This window comes from Panthera onca, chromosome D1 (assembly GCF_046562875.1).
Source record: "Panthera onca isolate mPanOnc1 chromosome D1, mPanOnc1 haplotype 2, whole genome shotgun sequence".
Lineage (NCBI taxonomy): Eukaryota > Metazoa > Chordata > Mammalia > Carnivora > Felidae > Panthera > Panthera onca.
In genome coordinates this window covers 37,202,957-37,225,193 of record NC_138348.1, presented here as the reverse complement: position 1 = coordinate 37,225,193, position 22,237 = coordinate 37,202,957, and the positions used below count along the sequence as shown (strand labels likewise).

The 22,237-nt window shown below is 38.1% G+C and overlaps 1 protein-coding gene across 1 annotated transcript in view; it reads left to right on the top strand.

Moving 5' to 3' along the window:
• Positions 1–610: 610 nt before the first annotated feature.
• The window catches only part of GAS2 (growth arrest specific 2), a 131,141-nt gene continuing 109,514 nt past the window's right edge, over positions 611–22,237 (top strand). The window contains exons 1-3 of the mRNA XM_060606219.3: positions 611–790; positions 8,886–9,050; positions 21,405–21,526. Coding sequence (XP_060462202.1) covers positions 8,903–9,050; positions 21,405–21,526 — 270 coding nt within the window. The 5' untranslated portion in view covers positions 611–790; positions 8,886–8,902. The remainder of the gene's footprint in view (positions 791–8,885; positions 9,051–21,404; positions 21,527–22,237) is intronic.

Here is a 22,237-nt window from a genome sequence, read left to right as displayed (position 1 = left end):
TACACGTACTAATAAACAACAGTTGGAGAAAATTGTCCACGACATTCAACATGAAGCTGAGCTTTAACTGAGAGAAGGAAGGGTGGAATTGTATTTCCCTTTGCAAGGCGAAAACAGCCGTTGAGCGCGGCCTCTTCTAAAATCTGATATTTAAAAAGAATTGTAAGAAATCAAATTGTTCAATTTGGGACGAAGAGTGGCTGAAGTTACTGGAAAGCTCATGCCTCTGAGTCTGCAAAACCGCGGGCCAGGAGAGCAAAACTTTTCCAACACCCAATTTTAATATTGTGCTAACGCCATTGACTCTGTTAAAAACCTGGAGTTAAATAGGATCCCCTCCCCACTGCACCCCCGCCCTTTCTCTCTCAGGTTCGTGTTTGGGGGACAAGGGGGCTGGAGCTTGGCCCCAACCTCGGAATTGCTGCCAAGGGCTTGTAATACAATCTCTCCCCATTTGAAGGGTAAATCAGTGTCAATTGGGTTTGCCGTCCACCAGAAAAAGTAAGCATTTTACTTCCGCTCGGTCTATGTGGACTGATGAAATGTAGGAAATCTGTTTCTGGCAGGGGGGAAAATCGTTTTCCCAAACAGCACCGAGAGGAGCCATCAGAGAAGTATGAAGAGGGGCAGTGCGGCTGTAGCTGCTGCCGCTGCCGCCGGGCTGCTGGGGTGCGGAGCGCGGCTGCTGCAGGACCTGCGCCGGCAGGGGGCCGGCCCCGAGACGCGGCGGGAGCCCAGCCTGGAGCCCCGGCGCCCCTGAGAGCCGCCAGCAGCCAGCTCCGGACGCGGGGTGAGCAAGGCGGGCCGGCCGGCTTCCCGCCGGCGCCGCCGCAGCCGCAGCGCGCGCTCCGCAGCCGGGTCGCTGGGGGGGCCCTGCCCGCCGGTGCGCGCGGGGCGGCGGGGGAGGGGCGCGCCTGACGGTGACCTCGGGGGCGCGTCCGGGAAGGGCGAGGAGCCGCGGCCAGGCGGACGGGCTCTGGCGCTGGGTGGGTGGGCACAGCAGTGGGTGACTCGGGTTCCCTGGACGCAACCATCCCTATTGTGGAGCAGCCCAAATGACCGCGTCAACGAGAGCCGGCTGGGGCGGCTCAGCCAACCAGGGACGGAAGTGAGGATTTCTAATCAGCACATCGATTATACACGCACACTTCTGCATGCGTGCACAGGGGTCTCTGTGATGCAAGCTCAGCGTGGTCGGTTCCCGGGAAGAGGCGAGCGGAGCGAGGGCGGTCTTCATGGATTGATGTTGGGTGTTTCACTTGAGTGGGGGAGGCGGGGATGGGAGGAAAAGGGACGACACTTGTGATTTGGGGAGATACTCCTTGTTTTCAACTGATGGGTTTCACAGAGTTGAGTTCTTTTACGTGAATAACAGAAACGCTAGCCTAGGAACCAACCCCTTTGGGGAGATTTTGCATAGTAGTATTGTTCTTTTCATCCAAAGAGCGGAGCTTTGGAATCCGCAATTGTTTGGGGAGCAGAGGAGCCAACTTTGCTTTGGAGGCATTAGTTATTCCGGCAAAATTAAATTCTATCTGCCCAGTAGGGTAAATTGTCATTAACCCGGCCCAGACACCCGAAGTTTCCACGGCCTTGAATAGAGAGGGAGCAAAAGCAGGGGTTAACAGATTCTGTTTTCTGCATTCCAGTACAATTGGGGTAAGGGGTGGGGGGTGGGTTGTTCAGTACTTCCCTCCGGAAATCAAAGCCTTCGCTTCCCCACCTTCCTCGTCTTCATTCTCACACCTCCTTCACTTTCATCCACTTCTAGTTAAGAGTTTGCAAAACTTTACCGTCCCTCTTGTAAACTCCTCCCTCCCCCCAAGAACCCTCTCCAACAAAGCTAAATCAGTTGTGTAGGGGAGATCTTTTGTGGGGGAAATAAGATCTGCGTGTGCACAGGAACACCCATTTGGCCTCCCAGTGTTAAAATAAAGGTGCAGACAGGTCGGATGTGCCAACCAGGCAGAGAAGTCCACCTTTTCCCCTCACCGAGCCCTGAGGTTCACCGCCGCAGGGCTGGAAACAAGCCCGTGTCGGTTATTGATTCCTGCCCCCAACCTCTTCGTGGGGTGGACACTGATTAGCTGCAGCTGGGGTCTAGTTTACCCAGCCTTTGAAATCGATCAATGAGTTCCCTCTCGAGGAATGCTCTCCCTTAACTGCGGAGGAGAGGGGGGTGGCTGTGGTGGTCTTCTCCAACATGGGCGTCCTGGTTCTGACTGCCTAAGAGAAGGTAAGGGGCAGATGTCTGAGGCATGGAGCAGGCGGCCTTTGCAATGCACACTGAAGCCTTCACACATGGCTCCCTGAATGGGCTCTGGAATGGAAAGGTAGCTTGAATTTCAGCCTGTGTGTTACTAAACTTTGGGCTTGTTTCTTCACCCTACTTTTTGTGATGTGGACTGCGCTTTACTGGGATATAAAGTCATATGGCACAATTTATTTCTAGTATCTTGGTAAGAAATCTTACTTAAACTTGCAGGTATGGTGAAATGGTGGGTCTTACATTAATCCAAGTGTGTTATGTAGAATTTTAGAATTTTGATTCAAGGCTGCAAGTCTGTATTCTAGGCTTTTGGAGCCTTTGGAAGGCCAAAGTTACCTTGGTTGAAAGCACATAATGAGGTTCTGGCAATTTGTTTGCCGAGTTTTGTTAAAACTGCAGTTGATGTTAAGGCTGTTTTGATATCTTTGTGGTTTTGATGTTGGGGCACAAGCCGGATGGCACTATTTCTTTTCATTTCTCCTGAGCAACAATCAAGATTTTCCACTCAGTGTTTTTGGACTAGAGAAAAGAACTGGAGAGAAGATACAAAATATCCCTTGTCAAAATGAGTAATGCTTGTGTAATCTTTCTGACCTAAGTGTTTTCAGGGTCAGTGGAGTTTTTACTACTGTTTTCCCCTTATATGAGACTATTCTGCACAACAGATGTATGTGTTCAATGGAGTGTAGAACTCTGCTAGCCCTCAATTACATTATAGGAATCTTTGCATCACAGACAACATCCAAAGCCCCAAAGTGTCCTCATGAATTAAGGTTTACTTACTCAATTTAGATGGTTTGAGGTAAGTCTTTAGTCTAATTGATTAATTACTTTCAGATGTTTTTCTATTCAAATTATGTTTTACGTTAAGCTGGTAGGGGTCCAAAAACCTGTGCTAAGTTGTTTGGAAAAATGGATTAATAGGACTTTTAAAAACTTGAAAAAAAAATTTTCAAGTGCCATGAAAATACAAGAATCAGTGTCTACTCTGTTATTTTTTGGGTCATGATTTGAGAAAGAATTATTATTACAGCTATACCTTCATTTAGTTCAGGACAAATCATCATGGGGCTGCAAGAAGAGAAAGAGATTCCTGGAAAAAAAGTTAGCATTACTTGAAATTGGAGGCCAGGAGAGCTGAGTAGGATATTTTTAATGATTCTGTGACTAAATAACTTTGTTGCTTTGGCCAAAGTATCTTAGGTCTCCAGTCTCTTATTAAAAACCAGGAATTTGACTATTACATCTTCTATGGTCCTTTTGAGTTTAAAGATTTTGTTATATAATTAGAAAAATTAATAATGAGTGTCATTTTGCCTTTACTCTTGGTGTGTGTGGGTGGGTGGGTGGGTGGGTGTGGACAAGTTGTGCTTCTTAGCCGAAATGTGCGTCCATTTCTAAGATCTACAATGACATTTCTGATTAAATTTTGGACTTTTATTTTCTAATTAGACCCTTAGGTTACAGTTTAGCATTCATGACTTGGTTGGGAAGGTGTAGCTTTGTAGAGATACTATTGGTTAGCCAAAATGGATCACATAGGAGGAAAGAACTCGGAATGATGGAACAGCACATCTAGAGTGGTCCTTGGTCATTAGTTCTTCGAATCTCAGTTGGAAGATAGCAGTTTCTCCTTCCAAATTTTGAAAGGGTGTTTGGCGTGGGGTGTTTTTTGTTTGCTTAATTAAAAAAAAATTGTGCTCGGCGCCTGGGTGGCTCAGTCGGTTGGGCGTCTGACTTCGGCTCAGGTCATGATCTCACGGTCCATGAGTTTGAGCCCCGCGTCGGGCTCTGTGCTGACGGCTCAGAGCCTGGAGCCTGCTTCGGCTTCTGTGTCTCCCTCTCTCTCTGACCTTCTGCTGTTCATGCTCTGCCTCTCTCTGTCTCAAAAATAAATAAACATTAAAAAAAATTAAAAAAAAATAGTGCTGTTGGCCTATAAACTTTGTTTCTGCAATGCTTCACACTCATAACACACAAAATTGAAAAGAGGTGAGGTCAGTGCTGTTAGATCAGAACAAAATTGGCCTTTAGGGATGGGAGCCCTTAACTGTGGGTTCATTAGCACTGTTTTAAATGGCCACAGTTAAGGAGTGTGTGTGTGTGTGTGTGTGTGTGGTGTGGTGTGGTGTGTTGGGGTGGGGGTGTGTTGTGAGATCTTTCCTCATTTATTTTGGGAGGTATAGCATTCCCCCCATCTTAATTAATAGCTTCTGAGTCTTTAACTGGTGCCAAAAATGAACTATAATTTGTTACCAAAATTTGTTTTTAAAAATACTTGTAAACTTCTCATTTTAGAACTTAATATGTCATTCTTCACCTTGGGGTTTCATCCCTGTCAATAATAAAACTTTGGATTTTCCATTATTTATGGCTTTATTCCATCAATACTTTGTTTTCATTTCTCCTTTTTTTTTTTTTTTTGGCTTTTCTTTGTGATTTAGTTCTATAAAATCTATTGTCTTACAGGAGTTTTATTTCGGCACATTTTTCATGAGGGTGATTTAGGCTTCGCTAGTATTTATTGGATATAAAGTATATACCTCAAACTGGCACAAATATTTAATCTTCACAACTATCTTTGAGGTCTTTGTCTCCATTGTATACACTGGGGAGCTCCAGTACAAAGAGAAAAAGTCATCTAACTGGAAAAGAATAGCTATTCAGTGGCGAGGTAGTGGAACCAGTATTTGACCCCAGCACTTCTGATTCCAATTCTAATATTCTAATCCATTAATTAAGCTTCTTAGTGGATATCACAGCAGACAGTAGTGATATAATGTTTATCATTTTATTCTTATTTTTCTTTGCTTCCACTTTATTTTCTATGCAATACATTTTTAATAACATGTCAGCAACGTCTAGAGATAGTCTGGAAACCATCTTGGTCATAATCAAAGCACACCTCTAGGTGGCGTGAAAGAATACTTTTTTTCAGAGTCAAAACTATGATGTCTTCAACTGGGATTGTGGAGCAACAGACTAAACAGTCTTTAAACATGTGAGATTTTACTTATGGAGTCATTAATTTTTTCTTCTTCCCCTGGGCTAGTTCAGTCTCATCATATTCATAATGGTTATTCCAGAATCAGTTCTACTATGGAAAGAAAGAAAAAATAATGCACACACACATTCTTTGAAGAATTCTGTATTAAGTTTCTGCATGTTTTTCCCTTTAAGTTTTATTTTTCTGAATTCCAAATCCTGAGGGTTGCATTATCCATTTTTAGATAGACCCATACAGCTTGAAGAAGCCATAGCTCAGAGAGTCATGGAAGCATTTGAATCCTTACTTGTGTTTCCAAGGCGATTGGCTTTGCCTAGTACTTACCAAAGTCACTTATCAAGCTTTTAAAATATTTAGATTACATGAATTTTCATGGTAACATCTTTCAGTGCTTACATACCTGATACAAAACATTTTTCTTTCCCCAAAACCTAACTTTTTGCTTCAAGTTTAATGGACCATTAATCATTTTATTTCCCATCTTTAAAAGCTACTCCTTGGCATCTTTTTTGGTTTTTGAAAACTTTTGAATGGATTCAAAGGATCAGAAATTACTTTTTGTTATAATTTGTTCTTTGTGATATAATTCAACTCATCCACTTGGTTAAAGTTGAAAATATAAAAAGATTACAATCCTGCAGTGATCTTTTTATCTGAGTGATATAAATTCATTTGGTTGTTACCCACACCAGTTTAATCATTTCAATTAGAAACTACTTCACGATGCAGTAATTCTTCCACAGTCCAAATTTCGATCCTAGCTGAATTCATTTCCATGTTTCCTATTCACGTCTCTGCCATATTTAAATCCTAGACTTCCGTGTACTTTCAACTAAACCACAAAGGCATGCTAGGTTTGATGGTGATTTGAAATATGAAAAATGGATCAGGAGAACATGGATTGAAATCACGATTTTTTCCCAAGGCACATAAACAGAGGAGCCTTGTCTATGACAGTGACTTTAGGTGTCTATGTATTTGATACATGTTTAATTAATTTCCATTATATGCTAATTACCCACTAAGCCATCTTTCTCCCCCCTTTTGCTTCCTGGGGAAATATAATCCTATTATTGCTTTTTCCCCCCTTTGTATATAATTTTGACTATACCTGAACAGCATAACAAAAATTGCTTAGTTACTCTTCTTATTTTTACTTAATGATCATCTATAAATATTAGAAGATAGTTTGAATTACATTTCTGGCAAAATACAGGACAGACTACATGAGAAATAAATGTGCCACTGTCAAGGAAAATAAAAACTTCACTGTTTGGAAGGATTGAGGGGAAGGATTGTGTCCCTTTGGCTCATTGAAACTGTTACATGCCTTTAGGCTTACTGTAAACTATCCCTTGATGAATTCTTTGCTGAACAATGAGCTTAAGAATCTGAGGTGTCTTCTTCCTTTTACCGAGCAAAGTAGGCTTCTGATGCTTAAATGGAAGTTGCACAGCACATAATAGGATGTAGGTAAAGTTACTGAAGTACAACATCTCACTTTCAGGAAAGTAGTGGGAGAGATTGTGTCTTGAGAAGAAAGGCATTTTAGAGGTAACCCTTTTAAGATTTCAATGAGTTATTTAAATGTATCAATCATGTGCTTAAATGTATTATTACTTAAATGTTTGTTTCTGAGGCTAGCTAGCCTTTACCAATCCTAACCAGCCACAGGTAGACGTTTTGTTTTCCTGGGACCGGACCTATTTTTTAAAAGAATGGGAGCAAAACTCTTTTAGGTTTCTGATATTTAATCACAGGGTTTGGAGAAAGCTTCAGGACATTGTATGAATAGTATGATGATTAACCGCCAAAAAAAAAAAAAAAAAAAAAGGCAATAATGATATTGTAATGATAATTTAGAAACATAGGACAAATGTATTAAAATTATTTCACATTTGCACTGGTTCACTTTAGATAATTAGATATATAGAGATTTATAAAAAAATGTTTTCAAAGACAATTTATGGGAATTTTTTTTTTTTGCAAAAAGTTATTCCAAAGCATAATTGCTTTGGAAATGCAATTGTCTGTGTTTTTAAATTATGCATCTATGACACTTTTTAGGTGTTTATTCACATTAGCAGTTTTTTCTAATACTATGGCAGAATGTTTGGGAAGCAGTCACGTTTTAGAATTTTCTAAACACCAATGTTGTCTTGTTTTTCTTTCAAAAGCAGTCTTTAAAAGGCAAAAAATTAGCCTATGGTAAGAGAATTAGAGTTGGACATTAAGTAGAAAGGATTATTACGTAAAGTTTCAAAGAATAGAACCGACAAAAGTGTATACAACTTATATTGGTAAATTTAAAATACTGTAAATCATGAAATATAGCTGAAAACCCCATTATATCTTATCATACTTCTTGCCAGCTGCAAATATTTTCATTTTCATTAGTCATACCATACTTGGTTATTTCATATGCACTATTTGTGTACAGAATAGAGTCCTGCATGTTGTTGAAGTGATGAGTTTATTTACTCTAGCTACTTCAATATTACTTCTATAGTCTTAGGTCCTATAAATAATGCATACAAAGTGCTACATTCAAGGCCAAGTATATATTCAAGCATCTCTTCTACAGCCCATACAGGGGACTGGGCTGCTCATAAGCCCATAAGGGACTGGGGTAATGAAATCATCTTTTATTTTATAGACCTAAGACATTTAATTACTTCTACTCTAAAAATGATCACAAGCAAAACCTAGTGTGTAAAATATATAAAGTGGGAAGATCCAAAGTAAGTTAAAAAAAAAACCTTTGGTAGTATTTATTAGAATTCTGTTCAATTCTTGGGTTATAGTATGGGTTCTCGATGAATCTATTTTGTAAAAATGTATCATTCTGGCAAGAATAATGGTCTTAGAGTATGAAGACCTAGGTTCAAGCCTGACTCTGCCATGATCTTGTATATATGATCTTGGTTGAGCCACTTATCCTCTCTGGTTTTTGTTTTTCATTTTTGTTTTGCCTTTTTTTTTTTTTTTCATTAACTGTAAAATGAGAAAAGTGTGGTAGGGTCTCTTTGAAAGCACCTTCTACCCTGTCTCCCCACCAATTATCTAAACTGTGAGTTCATATTAACTTACCCAGCTGAAAGAGCCAAGTGCTATACTTAATTGTATAGGTAAAAGTTTTGAGAGAGGTGACCATGTTTACAATAAATTGTGCAAATTATGTCATTGCTTGCACTCAGTTCTAAAATTTTGTGGAAATCTGTGGTTTCAAACATGAACCCAAACATTGGGAGTGTACAATTGAGATTCTAAAATTTTAATCAAGCCCTTTTCATTGCTTTTGAATAGTGGAATTTCTTGCCTTAGACGCTGACTTTTTCTAGTATGGTGTTTCACATGAGCTTAGAGCTTAGTGTTTGATTTTTCTATTTGACCTCAGATTGCTGCTGTTTCCTACCAAGTGATTGGTCAAAAGTGATAGGGCCAGTGCAGATAAAGCAAGTAGTGTTTTCTGGGGTTTAATAATTAAAAACCTCACCTGTCATCAAAACGTCCATGGATCTGGTTCCTTACTGTGTCATTGGCAGAAAGATTTTCACGAGACAAGTCTATATAAAAAGCAACTCTCTTTTTTTTTTGTTTTCAAAACAGGTATTACAAGTGGATAAATGATGTGCACTGCTCTGAGCCCAAAGGTACGCAGTGGACCTGGCCTTTCTGATATGCATCAGTATAGCCAATGGCTGGCCAGCAGACATGAAGCGAATTTGCTACCGATGAAAGAAGATCTGGCCTTGTGGTTAACCAATCTACTAGGTAAGGTTATAAGATCTTATTTTGTGAGCCAAGGTAACAGGCTGTTTTTTCTCCCCCCCTCATGTAGTGTCCTTCACCTAAGCATGTGACAGCGCCTTGGGAAGAAAGATTTCATTATTTGGATTTTGCATCTGGGAAACCTGAGGCAGGTGGAAATTTTAAATGAATTTCTCAATATCTCTCACGTGAACTGTGCTGAGGAATACCAGTATCATGCATTGAAATGTGGAAATGTGTGGTCAAATCTCTGGTTTTGTCTATAGGCCGGTCTGATTTATTTTTTACTTTTCTTTCATGCAGCTGACCAATTTGACCTGTTCTTTTGACACTGCACACGGGCCACAGTCTGTGAAAATCTGACTTCTAAAACTAGATTTCTTCGTCCTACTTTTATAGCACACCTTCCAAAACTGCTGAATACCCAGACTCTAGAACAAAATTGTCTATCTTTTGTCTAAATGAGCTGGCTGGAGTTGTCCAACCTTGAACTAAAGTTTTCTTTGCATTTCATTTTTGTTTGTAAGTGCTCTTCCAAAATTTGTCTCTGAGAAAAATGCTACCTCATGCTAAGGCTGCCTTATTTTTTTTTTCTGTTCTGCCAGCATATTCATAGGATAAAATTTCAACCATGTGCACAATGGAATCGTGCATTTAAAGGATCATCATGTTTTCACCAGTAGCTTTTCACAGAGAATAGAATTAAAACCTGAAGAAAGGACCTTTATAGATATATGATAGAAGAGTTGAATACAGAGTAAACATAGAAAGCATGTGGTGCTTTATCATTTGTAGAAGGGATTTCACAACATTATTTTCTTATTTAAAGGATCCGTCAAGGCACATTTTTTATCTTCATTTTCCAGCTGATGAAAATGAGGAGCTTAGTGAGAGTGCCCTGTTTATCTAAAAACGTAGCAAAGTGTTGGCAGGGTTTGGCAAGATTTTAGCACATTTTCGCAAACGTTTCCTTTTGCTCACCATGGCTCTGGAGTTTTGCAGGGCTTTTACGTTTTCTAAGCCTTTATCCTAAGGTGAGATGTCTCCTTTTTCCTCAGTGTGTACATACGACTCTATGTGGTGTAGCAGGGCTACGTGGCGGTTTTCAGCGTGCCCAGCCACAGGGTAAGGACAGGAATACCAAAGGCATTCCCAGGAAGACCCTTTATTACACTATGGCACTATATCCTCTGGAAGGAAGGGGCTGTCCCCTTTTAGTAAGACATCCATACAAAGGTAGAGGCTTTATCACCATCACATACAGGGAGTCAAGTTTGTCTAGGCAGATGGATTTGCCTCTCTCTTTCTCTCTCTCTCATCCTTCAAGGGTTTACTAATGATTGTTACATTAGTACTTTCATTAACTTTGAGCTGTCCTCAGATACACAGGCTATTGCAAGGGTAGCAGCATAGAAGAGAAATTAAGAGCACAGATTTGAAGTAGACTGCCTATTGTGCTTGAACCCCAGATCGGCCACTTAACTAGCAATGTGATCTTGGGCAAGTTACTTATGCTGTCTGTTTCTCAGTTTCTTCATCTGTAAAGTGGTAATAATAGTAGTGTTATTCCACAGGGTTGCTGTGGGAGTAAATGATGAAAATACATATGCTAATTAGTACTGGGCATCTTCTAAATGCTATATGGTTTGTCATTGTTATTCCATTTATATAGTTTGGTGATAGTGTTGATTTGATTTTGTGGATAAGTTAATATATTCAACAAATATTTGAGTGTGCTACAGAATCATATATCAGTTTAGGGGCCCCTGGGTAGCTCTGTTGGTTAAGCTTCTGAGTCTTGATTTCGGCTCAGGTCATGATCTCATGGTTTTGTGAGTTTGAGCCCCACATCTGGCTCCACAATGACAGTGCAGAGCCTGCTTGGGATTCTCTGTCTCCCTCTCTATCTGCCCCTCTCCCACTCACACCATCTCTGTCCCTCTCAAAATAAAGAAATAAATCTAAAAAAATATATATTACATATATAATATGTATTAGTTTAAAAAATGAACTCTGGAATCAGAGTGCTTGAATTCAAATCTCAATTCCATGAGTTACCAGCTCTGTGATACTAGGCAAGTGTCTTAATGCAGTGTGCCTCAGTTTTCTCATCTATAAAATAAGTATAATATCAATATCAACCTCATAAGATTGTTGGAAATTTGAATGACATCACCAGCTTTAGAACAAGATCTGGCACATAGTAATCACTTAGCTAGGAAATACTAACTCTTGTAGTTAACTGTATTTTAGACACAGTCTGCTAAGTCTGGAGGATAGAATAGTGATTAGGAATAGAGTACTGGCTCTTATAAGAGCTTGGAGTAAATTGAAAAAGAAACATTTTAAAGAAGTAAGTGAATAAATAATTCATTAACTGAGCTTGTTGTAAACACTAAAAGATACAGGTTGCGATAATGTAAAAAGAAGGTAGTGTGAATGGGCAAAGCTCAGAGGGCTTGGAGGGGGGATCCTCTTTAAAAGGTCTTATATTTGGGGTGCCTGAGTGGCTCAGTTGGTTAAGCATCTGATTTCAGCTCGGGTCATGATCTCACAGTTAATGAGTTCAGGTCCCACGTCAGGCTCTGTTCTGACAGTTCAGAGCCTGGAGCCTGCTTTGGATTCTGTGTCTCCCTCTCTCTCTCTGTCCCTTCCCTGCTTGTGCTCTGTCTCTCTGTCTCTCTGTCTCAAAAATAAATAAACATGAAAAAAAATGTTTTTAAAGTTCTTGTATTTAAACTGAAAACTGAAGAATAATTAACAGCTAGCCAGAGAAAGCATGGGAGAATAACCTGAGTGGAGGGAATAGCATAGGCTGAGACAGGAAGAAATTTGGTACCTTGGAAGAACTCAATGAAGGCTGGCATCAGTGGCACAGACCAAGAAGGAGAGAGGTTCATGTGACTTGTTGGGGCTAGATCGCATACTGCTTTGAAGACCGTGTTAAGGGGCTTTATAATTTTTTGTAGGGTGAAGGAAAAGTCAGGGAAAGATAATGATTAGAGTATAGCCTGTTTGTATAAGCATGTTCCAAGGTCCGGTGACTTGTCATCAAAGACATTTTATTTGCTGAATGTGATCATTTACAAAGCAGATTGATCAGGGTGAGCAGCCCAAGACATCCTCAAAGAATAGAGACTCACTGTGTGTGTAATGGAAAGATCGTTGGATTAAAAGTCAGGAGACCTGGCTCCTAACTGGGTGTCAGGAGACCTGGCTTCTGATTCTGGCTCTGCCACTCGGTAGGAAATTTGCCCAAAGTCACTCAGCTATCTGTTCTGGGCTCAGTGTCCTCAACCATAAAATGAAGGGCTTGGAGTGGATGATCTCTAATGTCCTTTCCAGTTCCAAAAGTCTAGGTTTCCAAGAAATCCGTCTCTTGAGACCCAGTTTGAGATCATCAATATGCATAAACAAAGTGAAAACAATTTACATAAATGAATAATCTTTCTTTTAGAGAATAAGAATAATTTTTTTAATGCTAGTGTTTGGTAACAAACATGCAACTGATGGTTTGTGAAATTTTCTCAGAAAAGGAATCTTAATCTCAAGGTACAATAACGTACCACCTCGCATTGACTTATATTCATAGAAGTAGAGAGATAATAGCTTTCAAGTGAATATTCACATGGTAACTTAGAAAGTAAACTCATAACTTGAGATTATTTTAAAGTGGTGAAGCATTTGGAGTTAAGAAAATGCATTATGTACTAGAATGGTAATGAAGAGGGGAGAAAAAAATGTATGGCTATGTTAGAAGATATTTTTATGGGGTGCCTTGGTGGCTCAGTCGGTTGAGCATCCGACTTCAGCTCAGGTCATGATCTCACAGCTCGTGAGTTCGAGCCCCTTGTCGGACTCTGTACTGAGCTCAGAGCCTGGAGCTTGCTTTGGATTCTGTGTCTCCCTCTCTCTCTGCCCCTAACCCACTTGCATTCTGTCTCTGTCTCTCTCAAAAATAAATAAACATTTAAAAAATTTAAAAAAGGAAGGTATTTTTATTACACATAATAGATACATTTAGAATTCACATATTTTGGAAATGGAGTCCTTAAATTAAATTTTAAAATTATTTATTACTGACCATTTTGTCACCTCAGATATTTGCAAATTTATATTGTGTAGTTCTCTTTCAATTCTTCTTTTTCATCTACTTGAAAGTTAGAAATGTTTTGAAAGTAGTTTCAAAGTTGATACTGTCTCCATATAAAGTTTCTGCATTTTTTGGCAATGTAGAAATTTATATACTAAATTAAACCTTTCAATTAGATGGTGCCATTGTGATGTGGACCTTACTTGTGGAAAGGCTTTCTGCTTCTTTTAAGTAATATTGATTAAAATATGACTTTTTTTTGTCTTTCAAAAGGAGTGTTAATGGTTGTTTAAATTCATATATTTCTGCTCCTATATATAAAATGTAAAATATAAGATATAGTTTCTTAAAGAACACTCAATATGTATTCAGATTTTTTGGTAGATAAAAATGTTTGTTAGAGAAAATAATTACTTTATTGGTTCAGAGACCAATATTCACATTCATGCCATATATGGAGTTATATAATACCATAATTTCCAGGTACTTAATAGGTACTTATTAATTGGTAACAATAATAAATAGCACTTTACATTCTTAGGCATAAAATTAAAGCAACAACAGTGAATTTTTATATGGAAATTTATATATTAGAATATTAAATGCCAGCTATCTTATGACAAATTAACTAGTTATGGTGAATAAATAGTTATGGTAGTTGGGATTTGTTTATGAGATAGCATACCAACTTGATTCATGAAAAGATCATCGTGTAATGTTTATTGACTACTCACACATTCTTGGAAATATCTACCCATCTTATTGAAAATAGTCTTTGTAGTCCAAGTATGTTTCTAGTACCTGGCACCATGGAGCGTTTTATGAGCAACATTCAGAAAAGACAGCAGAAGAACCCCAGAGACCCCTTTATTCTTCCCTATAAAACATTTCTTTGGCCATTGTGTCCTGTTACACATTAAATATACATTTCATCTTTATTTTAGGCCTTCTGTTTTGTTATTTTTTTTCATGAACTAGTTATTGCCCATTTGTTATTTAACTGTGTCCTTAGGACACATTTGAACTTCAAGTGATTATACAAATAAATCTTGGGGAAACAATTATCACTTTGAATAAACAGCATGTTATTAAATTAACAGTCCCAGATTATAGCACCCACCCCTCCTTGAGATAGATGAGGCATATTCTATGAATTTCATGATTGCTGATGGAGTACTGAATATTGCTGTTGGCTTAACTTTGAAATGAATATACTAATGTAAATGTTCTCAAGTTGTTTATTCCACTTGTGTTTCTTTAATCATTTAAAAATAATGGTCTACCTTTACCTTCAATTAGTATTTGGTTGATAACATTGTATGAACCATATGGTAATATATTTTTGAGAAAAGATTTTAGTTGTTAAGCATCCAAGAAATTGACATTGTTTTTAAAGATTGTAGATCTTTAGGATGTAAGTGTATAAGTATTTGGATATATGCAGGGACTTTGAGTAAATCATAAGATATATTACAAATTACATTATGCTGAATTGTTTCACTTAAATTTAAAAATGCATTATAGTAATTGATAGTATGGTGATTTACCCTTTGCCTGACTTTCCTACATGCACAGGAAAGAAAATCCCGTTATTATATGCTTAATATGATCAATATAGAATATTTTAAAATTTTCAGTTATTTCTAAAATTAACCATTTTCAACATTAAAAAATTAAGCACCTGTTTATTGAAGCTGCTTCTGTCAAATACAACTGCTGTATAATGAGTTTGGAACAACTTTCTTTTCTTTTTTCTTAAAACCCTTATATCAGATCCGTATCCTGCAAAGTTTTCATATTCTTGACATAGTCAATAAAAATTCCTTAGGAGAGGTGGTATCTTTTGCTAGTTCAAAAGTTTAGAGAATCAAATTCATGTTCACGAGTTAACACCTTTCAGAGAAGATACTGCCTCCATTTTTTTTACCCATTTTTTCCAACAGAAACAGCTTTGTATTTTCTTGATATACATGCAGGGTAGATACTGTGAATCAGAGGGGACCAGATGCTGATCTAGGGTTTCTGGATATAATGAGTCCTTTCCTATCTCCCAACCTTCAAATTTCAATCTCAAAACACTGGCTAACCCGAGTTAAGATAGCAGATGAGTTTCTTTGAGTTCTGCAATTAGTGAAATATGCTGGGAATGAGCGGTGCATTGAGCTTGGAGTAGAGTTTGGTCCTGCCTGGATCAGCTCTAGAGAAAACATACACCAGTTTTCTCTGCAATGAATCAGGCCTCACATCAGAACATGCCTAAATGACATTCTCAGCTATTCTCTGATCTACACAGTGGACTGCTATTCAGTTTTTAGCACCACTGTCTTCATCCCCAAGCTGTTTCTGTTTTTTCTTTTTGTTTGTTTTTGTTTTTGTTTTTTTCCTGAAAGGCTTTTGGTGGAGTTTCTACAGAGAAAAAGACAACAAGAATTAGGGAGAATGCTTTATTATAGAAACTAGTCATTTGTGTATTCAGCAAATATTTATTTAAGTAGCCAAGCACAGTGGCTAGCTAGGAGCATTGGACTGTAGGCGTAGACATCATGGGTTAAAAATCCAGATTCACTGAGTAATTTTAAGCAAATTGCTTAATCTAATGCCTCAGTTTTATCATCTATAAAGTGAATACAATAATAGCCAAACTTCACAGTTTGGTGAGATGATTAAAAAACATGAATACCTGTAAAGTGCCTGACATATAGTTAGGTTTCAAATGTTAAATACCATTATTAAATGTTATCATATCTGCTAACTGACTGGGAGGAAAGCTTTCTTTCTTTGCAAGGTAGAAGTTAAAAGGGATTCTTTTCCACGTGGCTCTAGTCCAAAACACCACAGGTTGATACTTAATCTTTATGGAAATTATGACAAGGCATATTTCTGGGAGGAATACACCGATATGTAAAAGCGTGTGTGCTGATTTAGTTACTTGACAAAAAATTTCAGGCAGATCTGCATTTCATATGATTGTGCCCTAACATTTTATGAGGAAGTGAATTAACTACAATCTTTACTCAAACTCCCTGATCTTTGTCTATTGGCAAGCTGTCAGTCATGACTGAATTGGTGGTATGACGATCAAAGTCCGCAATTATGAACGCAAGAAGTAAAGATAATTACTTCTAGACAAGACTGTTTTAGATTAACCTTCAAGTCAACGGTCTTTACATCCTAGTGTGGGTCAGTTGGTGCTCCAAGATGATTTGATTATATCTATACATTGCCCTATCTTTTCTTTTCTTTTTCAAAGTTTATTTATTTTGAGAGAGAAAGAGTGCACACATGTGTGTACACATGAGTGGGGGAGGGACAGAGAGAGAGAGGGAGAGAGGGAATCCCAAGCAGGCTCCATGCTGAGCGCGATTTGGGACTTGAACTCACAAGCTGTGAGATCATGACCCGAGCCAAAATCAAGAGTTGGACACTCAACTGACTGAGCCACCCAGGCACTCACCCTATTTTTTCCTAAGCATACCAATAACCTGGGAGGACAGAGCTGGGGAAGAAGTGATTCTATTCTTCTAGAATCTTACTGCATCTAGTATTTATAATCTAATATCTCAAAACAGTTACCCAATTCAGATTAAAGAAGATCTGGTTTTGCCTAGCAGAGATATTTCATTTTTTATAATGTTTACTTCAGAATTGGAATTAGTATTTCATACCTTGTTCTAATGGACTTGTCATGGTTAAATTGAGCTAACTTCGTATACTGATGTAAAAAAAAAAACTAGTAATATTAATGTAATAAGATAATATATATCATTCCATCTAAAGTTTATATTGATTTCTTATAATTATAAAGTATGTTTAAAAATATATTTTATGATTCTTTGTGTGGAAAATATATTACACATGAAGATTAAAAAAAAAACTTCTCCATCTTGCATTTTTTCCTTCATCCAAGGCAGTATATTTCAACTATAAAGTATGTAACAGTGTCTGTTTTAGCAAAAAAAAATCCACCTTTTGGAGCTATAAAATATACAGAATTGAAAGCTGACACCTAATATATTTTTCATTAGATACAGATGTTTAATGTAAACTCATTCTTTAAGTATTCAGGAAAATCAGGCTAATGAAAATTTTTCAGGTATAATGTATAAAAAGTAAAAATCATACCTTTTGGTAAATTGCTAATAACTTTTAATGAGAGACATTTTTCTTTTTATAATTGACAAGTTCTTTTAAATTAACTGTAATCATCTTGCCACTTACCATATGAATAGAATCTTTACATTGCCATGGAACTTCATGAAAGACGAATACCTAAAGAGCTCTTTTAAATGAAGGTAATCTTATAAGTAATTTATAAAGGGATCCTTCAACAATTTGGAGTAAAATTTACCTTCTCTACGTCAAAATGTAAATTTGATAATTTTGAAAATATTTCTAATACTTATTTTTTCCTACTTATTTCCAGACTTACTTTCTTACTAGACAATGCAGGCCAACATGGTGACTGCATAACACAAATTTTGCTGGACCAGCCTTTTGTATCTCCAGAATATTACTTTCATTCCTGAATGAAGTTCAGCTGCATACAATTTTGAAATAATAGTAGTGTTGTGTAGGCTACCTCTGTGGTGAGTAGTTAGGGCTCCTGATGTTTTGCCACCTGCAGAAGTCATCATCCTATCTGGGGGCTAAAATGTGAAGCATCCAGTAGGGAAGAAAGAACATTTTTAAAAAGTTAATTGTCTTTCCTTCTTTACCTGCCCTTCCCCCCAGACCAAACCAAATCAAACAAACAAAAAAGAATTCCAAACAGATGTTTCTTGAAATCCAAATATATTCTATGTTGTGAGTTGAACTTTAAGCCAGGACTTTATCTGTTGTTCCAGTTGGGTTATTTTTAGGTGTTCATGGAACTGAGCTGCATGCGTTGCCCTTACGATAAAAGCTGCTCCTAAGAGAGTTTCAGTACAAAACTTTAAAGCACTCCTTTTTTCCTTTTTTTTTTTTTTTTTTGGCTTTAACTTAACCACTCTTTACAAAAATAATACCCAGCATTTTCTCCAAATTTTCCAGCAGTTTATTTCTTTATTTGTTAATTTATGTGCTCACTGAACACATTATCTAGGTGCCTACTATGGTAATATCATTATACTTCCCTCTGTAGGACCAAACAGACACACACACACACACACACACACACACACACACACACACACACACGCAGGCACGAGCGCGCTATTGCCCCAAGAGGTTTGAGGAAGACAATAGGTGCTTTTGGAGCACCTGGGTGGCTCGGTCGGTTGAGCGGTTGAGCATTTGACTGGCTCAGGTCATGATCTCATGGTTCACAAGTTTCAGCCCCATGCAGGGCTCTGTGTGGACAGCTTGGAGCCTGGAGCCTGCTTCAGATTCTGTGTCTCCCTCTCTCTCTGCCCCTCCCCTGCTTTCTCTCTCTCTCTCAAAAATAAATAAACATTTAAAAAAAGAGGTTTACAATGAGATACCACCTTACACCTGTCAGAATGGCTAACATGAACAACTCAGGCAACAACAGATGTTGGTGAGGATGCGGAGAAAGAGGATCTCTTTTGCATTGTTGGTGGCAATGCAAGCTGGTGCAGCCACTTTGGAAAACAGGATGGAGGTTCCTCAAAAAACTAAAAATAGAACTACCCTACGACCCAGCAATTGCACTCCTAGGCATTTAGCCATGGGATACAAGTGTGCTGTTTCGAAGGGACACATGCACCCCCATGTTTGTAGCAGCATTATCAACAATAGCCAAAGTATGGAAAGAGCCCAAATGTCCATCGATGGATGAATGGATAAAGAAGATGTGGTGTGTGTGTGTGTGTGTCTATATATATATATATATATATAGACACACACACACAATGGAGTATTACTCAGCAATCAAAAAGAATGAAATCTTGCCATTTGCAACTACGAGGATGGAACTGGAGGGTATCATGCTAAGTGAAATTAGTCAGTCAGAGAAAGACAAAAATCATATGACTTCACTCATATGAGGACTTTAAGAGACAATACAGATGAACATAAGGGAAGGGAAACAAAAATAATATAAAAACAGGGAGGGGCACAAAACAGATGAGACTCATAAATATGAAGAACAAACTGAGGGTTGCTGCAGGGGTTGTGGAAGGGGGGATGGGCTAAATGGGTAAGGGGCACTAAGGAATCTACCCCTGAAATCATTGTTTCACTATATGCTAACTAATTTGGATGTAAATTTTAAAAAATAAAATTAAAGAAAAAAGGAAAAAAAAGAAGTTTGAGGAAGACAGAACTTTACACAAAGCATATTACTAGCAGTGGAAGAAGTTTGGAAAGTTACCAAAATGAGTGATGCCTTTGAGTGTGGCCATGTAGAAAAGAGAGCAGTGTACACTGGGAGAATCTCTTTGTGGATTTCTGATTAAAGGAAAGATAGAACTTGGTCAGGCAGATATAAGGTAGGAGGATATTGTAGACAGGGGCCCACCAGGAAGAAAGCCTTGGTGGTAGGGATGGGAAGGTCTTGCTAGAGAAACAGTGAAGGCAATGTGTAGACCAAGAATCAAGGAGACTATAAAGATGCTAGGTTAGAAAAGTGGATTAGAGGCATAAGGCTCATCCTCTGGATATGTTAAAGTGGATATATTTCATATTTTGGGTAGCACAGAAGATTAGGGACTATGAAATAAAGAAGAATAATGACCCAGGAAGGGTAGTGTTTAGGAACAATAATTTTAGCAATGAGTGTGATATGTATTGGAGAAGGAAGTTGAGGATACAAGGAATAGCTGTTGTTTTTGTTGCTAGAGGTTTAAATACCAAATCATGAAAATTAAAAAAGAATTTTTTTTCATTTTATTTATTTTAGATAGAGACAGTGAGGGAGAGGGGCAGAGAGAGAGACAGAGAGAAAGAATCTTAAGCAGGCTCCACACTCAGCATGGAGACTGACACAGGACTCAATCCCATGACCCCGGGATCATGACCTGAGCTGAAATCAAGAGTCACATGCTCAACCCACTGAGCCACCCATGCACCCCCAAAATTTTTATTAATATTATGGTACCAGAAATAAAAGGAAGCATGGATCTATAGGAGCTGTGACTCATAAGTTATAGGAAATTAAGGCAGGAAAATAAAATATGTTGAAACTTAGAGACTTAGGGTGCATGAAAAGGGGAGAGGTTAATTTGGGTTGCATATAAGAAAAAAAAAGTAGTGGTTTATAACACTGAAAGAAAGAAGGAATCAGGAGTAACAGGTTTAGGGTATAGGGTTTCGTTTTGGGGTGATAAAATGTTCTGAAATTGTTCATGGTGATGATTGCACAAGTCTAAAAGCCACTGAATTATACACTTACATGGGTGAATTGTAAGGTATGTGAATTATATCACAATGAAGCCATTATAAAATAAAAGGAAAATGAAGAAACAAAATCTGTTTGGGGAGAATAGAAGAATGAAGACAAACGACCTTTAACTGGTTAACTGCCAGGGATGAACAATGGGAAATGATGGTCATAAGAGCAGTAGAAGAAGCCGAGTGGTTTTGAGGAGAGAGAAAAGCAGAGACTGAACCCAATAATCCTCAGTTCAAGGGTGGTGGTAGGAAGAGGAATGGTTAGAGGGGTAGTGTTTCTTTCGGGGTTGCATTAGTTTCACCTCATCATCTTAATCAGGAAAACAAACTCAATAGAACTTAGAGATGTGGTTTACACATTGGCCGTGCTACTACAGTTGCCAATGGTGGTTGACTTTTCAATGCACTGTGACTCTATTTCAAATTAAAGAAAAGAGAGCTTATGGTGTTCTTGTAGTCAAAGACATAAACAAAACACAGGATGCCAGCTCTGCCTTCTTTCTGCCTTCACCTTGTGGGCCAGAGTAATCAAATGGGCTCCTGAGGGTGAGTTGAGTGCATCTCAGAGGTCAAACTGCAATCATGGGAAAAACATTTTGAATTTCGTTGACTGGTTGGTTTTTATTCCTCTGGATTGCCAAGTGGAGGGACTCTCACATAGGATTATCTCTTTGCCATTTTGAATGTGAAATAAAACTTTTATGCAGTTGAAATTATGTCATGAACATCTAAAATGTTGAGATTCTTGCCACCAGAGGAAAACATAAAATTCCAGAGAAACATTCTTTTCCTGTGTTCCCATCCCAGATATGCAACCCAGCTGGAATAGAAGTTTTGGTGATAAAAGCTGTGTGTCAGATATGTTGGCATGAAAGTCATATTTGCATTGGGGAATGCTTATGCTTTTATAATTCTCCTTTTTGTTATTGCAGGGAAGGAGATTACGGCAGAAACTTTTATGGAAAAATTGGATAATGGTGCCTTGCTCTGTCAACTTGCAGAAACCATGCAGGAGAAATTCAAAGAGGGCATGGATGCTAACAAGCCTACAAAGGTAGGAGATCTCCAGGCAAAATCATTCAGGAGGCGGATTACATTTGTAGTTGCTTATGAACAGAGGTTAATTTTAGTATTTTGTTGTCAATGGTGCATTAATATGTCTATTAACAAAACACAGAGGATGCATTTTAATCAGGCAACATGTAATTTGCACTGTACATAAATTACATAATCCTTTCAGTAAGTCTAATTAACTAGAAGGTTATGAAAATTGATGGTATTAATACAAAACAAGTACTGTGTATAAGCTGGTTGAATCTGATGTATTGATTACAAATTTAGCACAGAAATAATTTATGTAATCAGGTGATGAACACAATCTGGTCAAGAAAGATTTACTGAATAGGTCTTTGTTTCCACATAGATTATTATAATAGATCATTGGAATAAAGTATCTGGAGTGTGTAATTTTTTTGTAAGTAGTAGCATTGAACTAAGTAACTTTAGACAAATTACTTTTTTTTGACTGCTCAGATTTCCTTTGTGCACATATTCTTTTAAGATTATTATGAGTTCATAATGAGAGTATGATGCTTGTTTTTAAAAATTTCTACATTGTTTTATTTATTTATGTTTGAGAGAGTGAGGGAAAAAGAATGAGCAGGGGAGAGGCAGAGGGAGAAGGAGATCCAGAATCTGAAGCAGGCTTCAGGCTCTGAGCTGTCAGCACAGAGCCCCACGCAGGGCTCAAACCCACGAACTGTGA